General features: G+C 40.3%; 1 protein-coding gene across 1 annotated transcript in view; it reads left to right on the forward strand.

Annotated features, from left to right (window-relative positions):
* IPMK (inositol polyphosphate multikinase) overlaps positions 1-14,231 on the forward strand; it is a 49,576-nt gene that overhangs the window by 16,672 nt on the left and 18,673 nt on the right. Inside the window, exon 3 of the mRNA XM_065671100.1 lies at positions 7,693-7,789. Coding sequence (XP_065527172.1) covers positions 7,693-7,789 — 97 coding nt within the window. The remainder of the gene's footprint in view (positions 1-7,692; positions 7,790-14,231) is intronic.

Below are 14,231 nucleotides of genomic sequence, written 5' to 3' on the forward strand. Positions count from 1 at the left end.
GGTGGACTTGGCAGTCCTGGGGTAATGGTTGGACTTGATGATCTTAAAGGTCTTTTCCAACTGAGTTGATTCTATGATTATGTTGAATTTCCCACTGCTTATAACATGCTTGTTAAAACTCCTGTAATATTCAGTACTTGGGGAGCAATTTGGTAGCAATTATTTTTCAGTCTTTTGTTATTTATTTTTCTCTGTGTGTGTATTACATAAATATATGTACATGTACATGTGTATATAAATCTTACTGACAAAGCACAACAAGTTACTTGGCTTACCATGCCTGAGTGTTACAGAATCCAGTTACCCAGACTTTTTCTCTGCCTTACTGGAGCAGACAGTGATCAAAGTCTTCCTAAGGTTTCTTAGTGGTATTATTACTGTTCTTTATCAGTTTGTCCTGCCCCCATGTTCTAACACAGGTTAGCTTTGCTTCTTTCCTTCCTTGCCAGTGGTGAGCAGGAAGGTTGTTTGCAGGTTTGGGAAGCAAGAGCCAGTATGCTTGTCCATCAGACTGGTGAGTAAAAGAAACATGTAGGCTCACAGCTGATTATGTAACTCCCAGTTTTGCACAAACAAAAATGTAGGTGGGACTCCAAAGAGTTAATTATTCAAAGCAAACAAAAGAATGCCTCTATTTTGATGTTAGTGTATCTTATTGAACAATTGAAACCCCCTCTATTTCAGTAGAAAATATGAGAATAGTTTCTGGGGTGTTATTTTTAGTCCACGTGGAAGGAGCTATGGCATACTTTCCTAGAATCACAAGCCATCAGCTAAAATTACTTTTAGTAGGTGCTATTCTTCTCTGTCCATTTGTTTTATTAGGATTACTACTAGTTGCCCCTGTCATGTCAAGTGTTCTCATCGCAAGGTAGAGTCTGTTGCTGCCAGAGGAGCTTTTGATAGCTCTTGAATAGTTGGAATTGCTTTAAAAAAACCCATCGTCTTGAAGCAGGAAGTTGTATGAAAACACTCTGGCTGCTGTCTTTGTTCAACTTGCTTTTGCATCGGTCAGGATTTGGATGTGTCAGGGTGGTGGTTTCTGACCAGGTCTGTGTCTTTCCTTAAGATGCAAAGCAGCATTCCTGTTGCACCGCTTCATGCATTGCAGTAACAGAGCTGTCCTTGGCACAGAAGTTGTAAAGATAGATGAGAACTGGTCATACCGTACTTCTTCAAGGAGGTATGAAGTGGCAAAGCGTCTTAACTTGTTTTGGAATCTGCTGGTTCTCTGGCTGCTGGTAGCTTGAGTTTTTGCACTGGGTAACTTGAGGACAGCATCACTACAGTTCTATTGGGTGAATGGTAAATGTTGTCAAAGTAAGAAGGAAGAGCAAGTAAAAATGGGAGAAGTATTTAGTGTGTTAAAATTGAAACTTCCTTATCAGATGACTGACAGTAGTATGCCTTTTTGTAGGCTGGGTTTTTTTAGGATGGGTTCTCTTTATTTTGGTCTCTAGTGGAGAGTGCCTAATGTGAACTCTGTTCCAGTCTATCTTAATGCACATTGACATAACTGAACCAAGGGAATGTACATTCTGGAGTAGAGACCTTGATGTGCAGTTTGCCATGTATTTTTGGACTATATTCACCAAAGAGTCTCATGACCTACTTAGGAGACTGCGTAACAGGTGATAGTGGTGCTTGAGGGATCTGGCTTTGTTGCACATCCTGAAAGGAGAATTATCTTTGACTTCAAAGAGCTCTGAAGTTGATGGAAGACTTCAGCTCCTGCACAGTTGAAGCTGAATGTAACATCTGATTGTGCTGCTGAGTTGTGAACCTAGGAGAGATTGAAGGCAAGAGGAAGCTCAGTTCTGTGGCAGGAGATCTCGTAATTTTCCAGTTTTGAGCAAGAAGGCCCACTGCCCTGCTCAGTCCTCAGCTGTGTGTCTTGTTTAGTTGTAGGGGGAGGTGTGAATAAAGGAAATAGTTTAAACTTTGTTGTTAATCTTTAGTTGCCTAGAAATGTTGTGGGATGAAAGATGAGAAGGGAGCTTGCTGTACTGTGAAGAGGGAAACAACCCTTTTTGCTTATGATGGGGCAACATCAAGTGCCTGCTTATGTCTTTCAGAATACTTAAATGCCTTGCCTCTGCAGTAAGTGGTTATTGGAAAGAAAGAGCGGCTGCATCCATCTGTCTCTATCAAACTTACCTCTGACACTTTCAGAGTGACTCGTGTATGGTGTCTGTGGCTCCTGCAGCTTTTCACATGCAGCTCCACTGTGCTATTTGTTCAGCACTGCTGTAATGGCTGTGCTTGACTGCTGCTTTTTCATTTTTTTTCTTCTGTCTGCTGAAGTTTTGAAGCTCTGCCACATCCTCAGAAATGGGTCAGGGTTTGCTTTGCCTCTTGTAAAGATGATTCCATGCCTGGGGCTACAAATCTTGCTAGAGTCAGCCTAAATTTGACTACATAAAACATGTGGAAGTGGATGAAATAAGACCTACTGTTTTCTGGCGTTGTTCGAGAATGACTGGTTGATAAACATGACCAAATAAGTATCTCTTTGGGAGATTTTTGGAAGTTACTTTCACAGCCTTCATTTTTTCTGGAAGGTGAGATGGCTAACTCTGCTATAATTTTTTTTCCCCTGACACTTGGAAGAACGATATGATTGTGACAAATGTGCACCATTCTTACTTGAAAATCCATTTATGTGATCAGATTGTGGGAATATAATCTGATTTAAGATTCTTTTTTTCTGTAGGTGTGAGAATAATGATTATGATCTCATGTATAGTATTATCGATGTATTAGTAAAATATGCAATTCAGTATAATAGCATTTAGTAGAACAGCATTCACAAATATTTAACTTTTGGAGTTACTCTGATATCAGATAGTTTGAATATAAGCAAACCTGGCTCAATTCCAGTCATATTTGTTGAAACAAATACTGTGGGCACTCGCAAGTGAGACCATGATGGTGGTACTATGAAAAAAGAAGCTATCTGAGTTGTAAAGCCAAGCAGTTACAAGTTGCTGAAATCACAGCTGCTGTTTCAACCTCATTTTTTCGGCCCTTGTACTTGCCTGGTGTAACTGGGTGATGTAGCAGTCTGGAGGGAAATGCAGTGTACACTCAGGTAATTAAAGTCTGCAATATAATGCGTACACATTGGGAGGCAGAATTAAGGTTGCACTATCATCTGTAAATCTTGCATTTGCTAATTTGAGCACATGGCTTATTAACTGCTTCCCACCCCTTAAGGCCGGCTCCCAAAAACATATTGGAAGCTGAACTCTCTGCCTGATGTTGGCAGCTGGTTGTGCATGCTGAGACTCTGCAAGCTATAGTGCTGCTGCTCTTAAGGGACACTTTATGATAGCCGGCAATAAGAAAAGGTGATTTTTTCAGACTGACATGCCTACTCTGGCATTTAAAGTTTCCTACTTAAATAGCTTTAAAATAAATGCAAATATAAAATATATATTCTTTTAAATCAACTCTTTTGTGTACTTTAGAAGATTGTCTTTAGACTACATTTCTGTCAATATGGTATTTTTTCATCAAGACAATTGAAGACAGGTCCGTACTGCCAGAACTAGTTTCCTGATGAAATTTAAACACTTGTTTTATTCTCGCTTTGTGATTTATGTGATTAGTTGGTCTTTAGAAAACAAAAGAACCTTAATGTTGTGCTGCTTTAAATAAGGAAAAGAACATTACTGTTCTCCCAAGCAGCTCCTGTTTGCATTAAAAAAACAGATGAATCTGTTTGGATCAGACTTACCAAAACAGAGTGTACTTTGGATTAAAAACTAAGGGATGGTAAATTTGCTTCAGAATTAAAAAGTCCTGAGTAACTGGAAATGATGACTTCATAATGTCTATTAGACTATCTGAGCTGCCTCAGGACATATCTGGGGCATATTCTTCCTATGAGTTAGTTGTTGTAATTCGTAATGGTTGTGTTGTGAGCCTTCCAGATGTCAGCATCCTGTTTACTTGCTTTTAAGCCCAACGGTTATTACATTTTGTGTCTCCAGTTTGTACTGTTGGAATAATGTAGCCTGTGATACGTAGAAGGGATATCTCCTCTGGCTGAGCTGACATTGAATTGTTTTGCAGTTCTTGATTTGTTGGATGAAGATGCTGGTGCAGCTGCTGCTGGTTTGTAAGACAGGACATGAGTCTGATAGCCTCAGAATCAGTAAAGTTACCGGTAAAGCAGAAATAACTTACATTTGTAAGTGTATGCTGGGAAAATGGACCTGTTTATACACTAAAAGAAAGTGCAGCTTCTTGAAATGAACTTGGAATATTGCTGATATAAGTAAAAATAGAATGGTTCGTTTCTAAAGGTTGTCCTGGGGTAAATGATAACCTGCCTTTTCTAAGAGTTTTTCAGCAGTATTGGGAGTGATACCTTTCAGGGCATGAGCTGCACAGTTAATATCCTGTGTAATTCTAGGGATGGTTTTGTGATGTATACATTTATATTTGGCATTCTGAATTGACATCTAAATGTGTAGCTTGCACGTTGTATGAAATGGGAAGAAATGCCTATGGTGTGGGTGCTGTTTATAAGGCCCCGCGCTTAATGAGCAGAAATGGTTCTCCTGCATATGAAGGAGTACAATTCCTGAAATATCTGGTTTTGTTGCTTTGCCCACACCAAATGACTTCCTCTGATCTTTATTAACTGAGTGCTTATTCTTGTTTGACATGCAAATACATTACAGGGAGAAACTGAAGTCTATATTAAGGTCAAATAAGTGCTTTGTATATGTTATGTCGAACTGATGAGGGGAATTCATTACTGTTTCTGGGAGCAAGATAACTTCTTGAGAGACAGAAATAATGCACTTAGTTATGCTGAATTAATGATACTGAACAATGCATTACTGTGAGTTTTGTTTCCGTTTTAAATGTCTTGATACCAGTGTGTTAAAGGCTAGACTACTTGCAAGATACCACTCTTGGAGCTCTTTTCCCATTTGGTGTTGACTTTGGGCTGTTATACCACATTATAAATTATCTAAATATCTTTATTGTATCCTACTATTTGAAATGCACAGGAGCATACTTCTGGCTACTTGCTAAGTTGCTAGGTTTAATTGTCTTAGGCTGGTGATGAGAAAGTGAGTCAAAGCAAGAGTAGTCTCTTAAAAATTGGAAGTGGTCTCCTGACATGTCACTTTCTCAGAACTTTTTTACCAATAGGTTAAACAAATGAATTCTTGGTTTTTTTTTTTTTTTCCCCAGTTACATTCAGTGTTTATCCTCATCTGCTGCACTTGTTGCTTCCATCTCTCTCCCCTTTGACCTGTCCTAACTCTATATACTTGCTTCCATGTAAAGACTGTGATACTGCATGATAGTTTAGTGCCTCATAGATCTGTTTAAATTCACCTGGGAAAAGAGTATTTGTGCTGGTTCCATGTCTTTGCTACGAGGTGCTATGATAATAAACTACCACAGTAAGTGAAAATTGGCTTTGTACTACCTGTGTGAAAATACCCACAGTGTGAAGTAATTCTACCCGTCAGTGCTGGACTCCTGGCCCAGAAACAGTCCCCTATACAGTGAGGAACAGTGAACTCTCTTCCAAAAGATAGCAGTGGATGAGTCTCTGCTTCAGCATCTGAGTGGTGCTAATCTTTTCTCTCCCACCCTTAATTTTTTTGTTCTTCCTTAAACTAGTAGAATCAAGCTACACTGCAGGCTTCTGGGGAAAGCACTGTCTTCTGCTGGCAACAGCTTAGCCTCAGCAAAGAAATGTTGCATAAATAAAAATAAACAGCAGCCACTGATCCCCTGGGACAGGCAAGTTCTTTTGTCTTGGAGCACAAGAGTGTCACCGTACCATATTGAGTTAACGCAAAGGAAAAGCAGGCCTAGATGTACAACTACCTGTAGATCTCGGAGGTTGTGCCAGCTTGCCACAAGCAGGACTTGTGAAAAGAGGTCACTGCCCTGTGATGTGACACTGTGACTTGTAAGATACACACCCAGCAACTTTTGTATGCTTAAGATAGCAACCATAGTGGTAGAGGGTGTGGCGGTAGGTGCATGTCAGTGTGTTATATCATACTGTGCACGTACTTGTGTGGTTTGAGCCTTGAGGATTCAGCCCTTCCTTTAGGGTCTTTAAAAGGGGTTTTAAACTATGAGTTAGTTAAATGAATGGCTCAGCTTACATGCTGTAATGAAAAGTCAGTGTGGGTTTGGTTGTATCACTTCCTTTCTGGTCACTACCCTGTAACAGTGCTAGCATAAAGGTGTCAGAGTAGTGGCTGTTGCAAACCCATCAAAGCTCCCTATTAAATATGCCTAAAGGGCTATGGAATAACACTGTGCGTTTGAAGCACGCTGGTGATTTGAGTTCGCCCAGTTTGAGGTTTCTGTGGTGAAACCTAAATATAGCACAAACCCGCACTGACTAATTTTAACATTCTGCTGCTGCATGAGGCTCTGTCTAGAGTTACATGGCATCCGTGATCATAGCCGAGGCTTGCCTTGATGCTCTAAAATAGTAATTGGACTTCACGTTTGGCTTTTTGTTTTTTCCTCCCTAGATGTGTTAATGCTACAATGCTTAAGGCATGTCTTTTGCAATACCTGCCCTTTGTCATTTCCATCCCTAGATACTCCCCAACCATAGTTAAATGTGGATCTTGAAGCAACTAGCTGAGGCAGCTTTGCAGAGCTCAGTTAACACCTTAATATTTTTTTGCATTGCTTCTGGGTTTGCAGCTGGCTCTGACTGCAGTCCTGTGCATTGTGTGCTGAAGTGAAAGCGGAATTGTTGGCTTGTCCTGGTCACTGGTGTGCAGAATCTGTGGGTATTGCTGTGCAGCTGCTGCAGGGCAGGACACGAGTCCGATAGCATCAAAACTGGGATTGCTGCAAGGGCATTAGGATGGGATGGTTCCTAAATGCAGTAATAATCATTGTAACCTGTACTTGTGTGGATGTAGATCTTTTAGTTCACCAAGCATGTTGAACCATGCTGTAGGCTATCCCCTATGTCTGTAACTAGATCTTCAGGTGAGGTGGGGTGGGGTGAATCTGGTCAAGGGAATGGTTTGGAAACCCTCTTAACACTGCAAGCTGGTGACAGTCATGGGATTCTGCAGAAGATAGTATCCAAGGCTTTGTTTTAACTCTCTGAAGTTTTACTCTTTCAGGAATATACCCAGATCTGGTTTTCTTACAGAAGCTGCAAAAATTGTTGGAAGTGTTAAAGCAAATGAAAAGAAATATGTCTGAATTGTGCATTTTCTGTGTGATGGAGTTACAGGATGAGTTACTTTGGAGGAAATGAGGGAATACTATCCAGGCTGAGCGTATATGCTTTACTTGACATAACTTAAAAAAGCTACAGATATATGATACTATGTAGTAATCCTGTACAGTCTTGGATCCAGGATGGGAAAACACCCTTTTTGCTAAATAGGCTTTGATGCTAACAATTACAGTTTAGAATTTTTATACAAGTGAAGCCATAAATTAGTCTTAGAGTTGATACATTTTTTCCACTTTTGAATTTGAAAGAAGGTATACCATTCATTTATGTTGGATTGTGATAATTATCATCTTCATCTTGTATGTTTTTTAAATGCAAAGTAGAAATCTTAAACATATGAAAACAAAGACTAAGAAATTATAATTATGGGACAATTGGAAGTATAAAATGAATGTCTTAAACTGATCTCTCCACCCCTCCCTAATTTATTTCAGGTTTATGACTCTGACTGTTGCGACAGCGTTCTTCTGGAGCTGCGAGAATATCTGCCAAAATACTTTGGTGTCTGGTCACCACCTACTGCACCAAATGGTACTGTTCTAATTTTATCTGTTAATCCAAACCTCCTGGAGAGATCTTCTGGAGACTGATTTTTGGTAGTTGTGAGCTCCATAGGGTTTTTTGGTTTTGCTTACTAACCCACTAATGTTCCCTCTAACAACTGCTTCCAGTTTCCATTTGTCTGGCTGGATTAGGTCCTCGGGGTCATTCCTCCCAGGGAGATGGCTCATGGCTGTTTGTGTGGCAAACATTTCCTGAGTAGCTGGACCTGATGCATATTGCCTGGAGCTGCTGCTCTAGTCTGCGTTATGTCAGAGGACTGGGCTAGTTGCATTTTGATGTCTGGTCAGGCCATCAGAGCAAGCGTCAGGCACTGTGTGGGTGTGTAAGGAAGAAAAAGTAGACAGGTTGGGGCCTAAGGGGACATGTTCAAACTGGACTCTGCTGCTGGATCTGCAGAGGTTGGATACCATCACCATGCCATATCATACAAAGCAGGTATTTCAGCAGTTATTTCCCCGTTCTGGGGTGCTCTGCTTGTAATCCTGTGAATGGAACAAAGCTCTGATATCTTAACTTCATGTTTGTAAAACATGCTAGGAGTCAGGAAAAAAAAGGTATTTTGGGAGATTTTCTCTTCAAGAGAAAATAGATATTGTTGGTGTATTTAAAACAGAAACTAGTTTTCTTCTGGGGTCTTTTATTATTCATATTGGGGAAATGGAGTTCTGCAACACAGACAAACAAAAGGATGCCATTAAGTCTATTTAAATGCATGGCCACCAAAACTAGATGCTGGGCTCCTTTAATATAACTGTCTTCTTAAGCTCATGTTGTCACTTCATAGACTTGTTTTCCCAAGAGAGTAGTAAGACAGTGTCCAAAGACACTGTCTAAACTCAGCAAAAATAAATGCAAGGAGAACTGTGGTAGTACCCAGCACTTTCTTGGCTCAAATATCCCTTCACGCTTTTGCATTTGGCACTAACTCAAATAGCTCTACTGGAGCTTTTTCCTTCCCTCATAATGTTATGTGTGTCATGGAGCTCACTTAATGTCCCCTCCAAATTGCAAATAATTTTTTTCAATTCACAATACGATCTTAAGTTATAAAAATACATGGTTTAGCCAAGATAGAGTAATTCAACACATGCCTAGTTTACTTTGGGAGTTGACTAGTAGTGTGCACCATGGGGCTGAATTTTGGCAGGTCTCCACTAGTAGTCCAGACATAGCTGGTAGGAACAACTATTTAAAGGAAGACTTAACTTTGATTTTGCTTGTTTTGCTTCTTGGAAATAGTGCACCATCAGCAGCCCTCTTTATAGAAAGCTGTGGCCGAGGTTCATACAAAACACTTCATTGCCAACTCCATTATCTGTATTATTAATCAGTTCTGTGTAGTCTTGATAGACATCAAATACGTTGGAGATGGTGGAGCTTAACAGAATGCATGCATGCTGGATACATCCAAAGCTAAGGAGATTGCCATTCATGTTAGGAGTCATTTGTTTTTTAGCAGGTATTTGCAAATGCGGTTTTGATAATGCCAGGTGTGAAGGAAAACCTGTGATTCATCTCTGTGCATTGGTGCTTGGCACCAGAGCTGCAGACAATCAGCAGTGTTGCATTTGGACTGCATAAAAAATAAGGAAGCAAGTTCAGCAAAATAGGAAGAGGGGAAGTAATCACACAGAGGGGGGATGTTTATGGGAAAGGTGGGGATGGATTTATTACCTGTCCCCCAAATTAGCCATGAATTAAGCTCTAGTTCAAAAGATGAACAATATGCTTATGTGCTGTGGTGTGTCCCAGTGACATTAGATAAGGGAATCTAGCTGCTGAAAAGATACCTGGTTCTTAAATGTAGATTGAGGATGTATTTCTAGGCTTTAGCAGTCCTGACATTTGGAAGCATGACCTTTCCTTTTGCAGTTGGTGTTCTACAGACTCTGGGACACAGCTCTGTACAACCTGAGTAGTGAACCCAGTAATTCCTTATGGTTTCTTAGTTGGGCACAGGTGACTTCTGAAAACCGAAAATAAAATTAAACAATTTGTCAGTTACCAAACTGCTTGCTGCAAGATCTGAACTATATGTATTTTTAAAGAGCATTTGTGTGGAGGAGCAATGGCTTGCCAGGTTTGCCAGGGCAGAGAAAGGATGCCATTGGTGTTCATGTTTCCTATAAAGTTCCTTTTATTTATGAGGTAAGCAAGAAAGAGGGAGGGGTCTTTGGTGAATGGTCTTATATGTGTAGCATTATAATTGTTACCTTGGATAGAAGATTGAGAGTTTCAGTAGGTTTATACAGACAGGAAAAGAATTGTAGGTTTGTGCTAGGAAAAAACCAGTAACTTAATTTAGGACCACTCTGACCTTGATTTGTGACTGTCTTTGAGTTTTCATGTAAAAAAAAGAGAAGAGATTCAGAGCAGCCCTGTGGAGAAGGACTTGGGGTTGTTGGTTGATGAGAAAATGAACATGAGCTGGCTGCAGTGTGCGCTTGCAGCCCAGAAAGCCAACCGTATCCTGGGCTGCATCAAAAGGAGCGTGACCAGCAGGTCGAAGGAGGTGATCGTGCCCCTCTACTCTGCTCTCGTGAGACCTCACCTGGAGCATTGTGAGCAGTTCTGGTGTCCCCAGCATAAAAAGGACATGGAACTGCTGGAACAAGTCCAGAGGAGGGCCACGAGGATGATCACGGGACTGGAGCACTTCCCATGTAAAGACAGGCTGAGGAAGTTGGGGCTGTTCAGCCTTGAGAAGAGAAGGCTGCGTGGAGACCTCATAGCAGCCTTCCAGTACCTGAAGGGGGGCTGTAGGGATGCTGGGGATGGACTCTTCATTAGGGACTGTAGTGATAGGACAAGGGGTAACGGGTTCAAACTTAAACAGGGGAAGATTAGATTGTATATGAGGAAGAAACCCTTCACTGTAAGGGTGGTGAGGCACTGGAATGGGTTGCCCAGGGAAGTTGTGAGTGCTCCATCCCTGGCAGTGTTCAAGGCCAGGTTGGACAGAGCCTTGGGTGACGTGGTTTAGTGTGAGGTGTCCCTGCCCATGGCAGGGGGGTTGGAACTAGATGATCTTGAGGTCCTTTCCAACCCTAACTATTCTGTGATTCTATGTGACAAGTTTGCAGCAAGTGTGGTGGGTAAGGTGCAGGAACACAAGGAGTTTATTTTCTTAGAGAAGTATGTATGGAGAAGCATCAGTCTATGCTGAAAATGTAGATGAGTGGATGAAATATCTAGCTAAAAGGGGTGAAATGTATTTATGTAAGTGATATCATAGGAAGTATGACAAAAATGATGGACCAATACAGTGTCAATAAGATTTGTAAAATCCTGTCCTGCTATGCTGAAATTACCTAGTGCTGCTGCACAGGAATTGGAGGTGGGTGACACTCCATCTCCCTAAGATAATCTAAAACTGGAGTGAGACAAATTGATTTAAACTTCGCATTCACTGACATCATTAGTATTTGGAGTTGATTAATAAAGAACTGGAAAAGTTGTTATAAAAATGTGGGAGTCTTTCCCCCTTTCTCCCTTCTTTCCCCCTTTCCCTTCTTTCCCTTTTTGTTGCTGGGAGCAACTGAGGCTTTTCCCTGCTTATTCATATTTTTGAGACATGTCTTGTAAGTTACGAGAAGAATTCAAACACTTCAGTTTGTCACTTCTGATTCCAGTTAGGACTAAATGCATCAACGTGTACTTATCTCCTTTGGGTTTGTAATAAAATACGTAAATAATATGTCAGACCACATCTTCATGCCTCCTTCCCTGCCACTGAAAAATACAAGAAGGGGGAGTGCAAGCCTCTGAGGAATGATTTTGTTTAAATCCTTGTAATATATAGTCAGGATTACCTACCAAAGCTAAGATACAAAAATCATTACAAATTCTTTTTCTGAAGGTGATTTTAATTTAACCTGGTCTTAGATGGCAAATGCATGATTTTCAGAAGCGTCTTGGGTTAGCAGTGTACTGCATAATAATTTAGAAACTCTGAACTGCTTGAAAAATCTGCAGGTTTTTTGTTTAACAAAAGGAGAGGAAGGAGAGTGCTCCGGTTATCTAGGCTCAGCTGCACTTGTTGATGACTTTGAGAAGGACACATGGGGTCAGAGCCTCACTTCAAAAGGTAGAGTAGTGATACCTTCCAATGTCTGAATCTGAAGATTACTTTGTTTGCTTTAGTCTCAGTGCTTTGAGATATTGTAGGAATAAGTGTTGAAAGGTGTAATATGTTCTGATATTGTGGGTTTGGGGTCTGTTTCAGAAGACTGTAGATCTTGAACACAGAGCAGATAAGAACTGAACAGTGCCAGGAAAAATGAAGCATAAACACTTCGATGGATTTTTCTGAAGCTGTAATTAACTTGGTATAACGCATTGTCTGTGGTGGCATTGCTGTCCCCACAAGGACAACAAGCTTTTTGCGAGTAGGGGTGTGCACTGAACAGATGTAAGAAAGTCTTAATTCTGAGCTAGCAGTTAGCCAATGATGAAGACTTAGTAATTCCAAAAAAAGTGTGAGAGAGATGAGTCATTTCTGGATAATTCACAGGCTTTGCCAAGTAATTAGTATTTCCCAGGGCTAGTGTTAGCTCCTAAATTATTTTAATGCTTTTAAAAATAGTAATTCTTACGTTTTTAGGAGGTCAATAAGGGAGATCTTGTAGCTTAACAGATATTAAATGGATGGGGAACTAAAAATGAACAGATATTTAAAACTTCTAAATATATTGGAGGTGCTGAATGTTGGTGCCATATGCTTAAAAAGAGGGATTTGTACTAGTGGAGTAGAGGACAGTGGATAAGCATGGGTGCTGTACAAGTGCCTTTGGTGGGAAGAGCATGACTATCTTGCCTGTGTGTTTCCTGAAAGGAGGAAGTATGCTAGGTTTTGGGAGGTTTAAGTTCTGCTTCTTTAAGTTTTTATGGGTTCACTTTTTGTTGCCTTGTGGAAATTGATGTTTTACACTACTTTAAATACAGTTATATTTTAGGGTTGATAAAAGCATTGCATCTAAACAATTAGTGTAATTTGCAGTAACTCGCAATCTGTATAATTTTGTATTTGTAGCACTTTGAGTCCAGAGGTGCTTGCTATATATTCCAGTGCATTTTGGGTTTGGTGATCAAGGATTGCAACTTTTTTCTGAGATGTTTCTCTATTTATTTTCTTTCTCTACCTCCCATGGCATACCTCTGGCTCAGTGCTTTTGAGAGCTAAGTACTAAAACCCTTTAGGTTCATTAAGTTGTTGTTTTCTGGATTGCTTTAGAGTGATGACACATACCTATTGATTACAGTGATTTCCATAACATGCAAAAAGAGTAGGTGTGAAGGGTGATGCTTAGACTTTTACAGTTTTTGTTTTAATAATAGATAGCTATCAGGTTACATGGACTCCCCTGGATTCAGTAGTTGTTCCCCAAAGCCCTGCAAAACTGCTGGTGTCTGACTGAATTAGACCTTTGTGTAAAATCTTTGAATAGAAAAAGTGGCATCCACACTTCAGGTGATACTCTTCCTACCAGGAATTGTATTCTGTATTTGTCTTGCTTTTCCTTAGGAGATATCTAGTGAGCTAATGTCAAGTATGTTTTCTGCCTTAGGCTTCTCAGAGTTAAGCATGAGTGACTTTAACTCTGATGTGTCTCTGCAGTGTTCGTTAATTTCAGATTGATGTACTGGGGAATTGGGACTTTCAATCATGATGGTGACTTGAGGCTCTGGGTAGGACTTATTTAAGTAACAAGAGTCCTTTTCATTTCTTATCATGAAGGAAGTATTTCCACTTATTAAGTGGAAATGGAACACTGCTTGTTCTATTTGTCTTAGCTCTAACTGGTTTTGATACCTGTCTGTACAGTTATCAAAACAAGGCATTTGATCCCTTTTTAATTTTTAACTGGTTTTGCTTTCTTTGGCAATCCCATTTTAGATTATGCTGCAGGAATGGGGAATAATAAGATGGGTTTGCCTATTCAGATTGCATTAAAGACAAATAAATACACACATGGAATAGACTGTACTTGAAAGAAAAATAAACTTTAATGTGAAGTTTGTGACTGGTAACAGGTGGATTTGCAGAAGTTGCTATGAAAAATTAGACTTGTGTTAATGCTTTGTGTTGTCATGGCATATGTCATGCCCGGGGAAGGGCTGGAGATCTGTGGAAGGGTTGTCTGCAAATCAAACAGTTACTGGAAGTCTGGTTTTTTTGTTGTGTTCTCACAGTTGGTTCTGTAGATCATGTTGGTAATAGTCTCTTACTTGCACTGCAGAAGTGCATAAACCAGTTTGACCAGGTCTGAGATACTACTTTAACCCCAGGCTCTCCGAGGGCTTGAGGTTTTTTGATCCACCCACCCTCCCAAAGGGGCTTTTGGAAATGGATGAAAGGCAGCCCTAGGATTTGAGGAGTGTTTTCCCAGAAAGGTGTGCCATGAGAAAT

Source organism: Lathamus discolor, chromosome 3, assembly GCF_037157495.1.
Source record: "Lathamus discolor isolate bLatDis1 chromosome 3, bLatDis1.hap1, whole genome shotgun sequence".
NCBI classification, from domain to species: domain Eukaryota; kingdom Metazoa; phylum Chordata; class Aves; order Psittaciformes; family Psittacidae; genus Lathamus; species Lathamus discolor.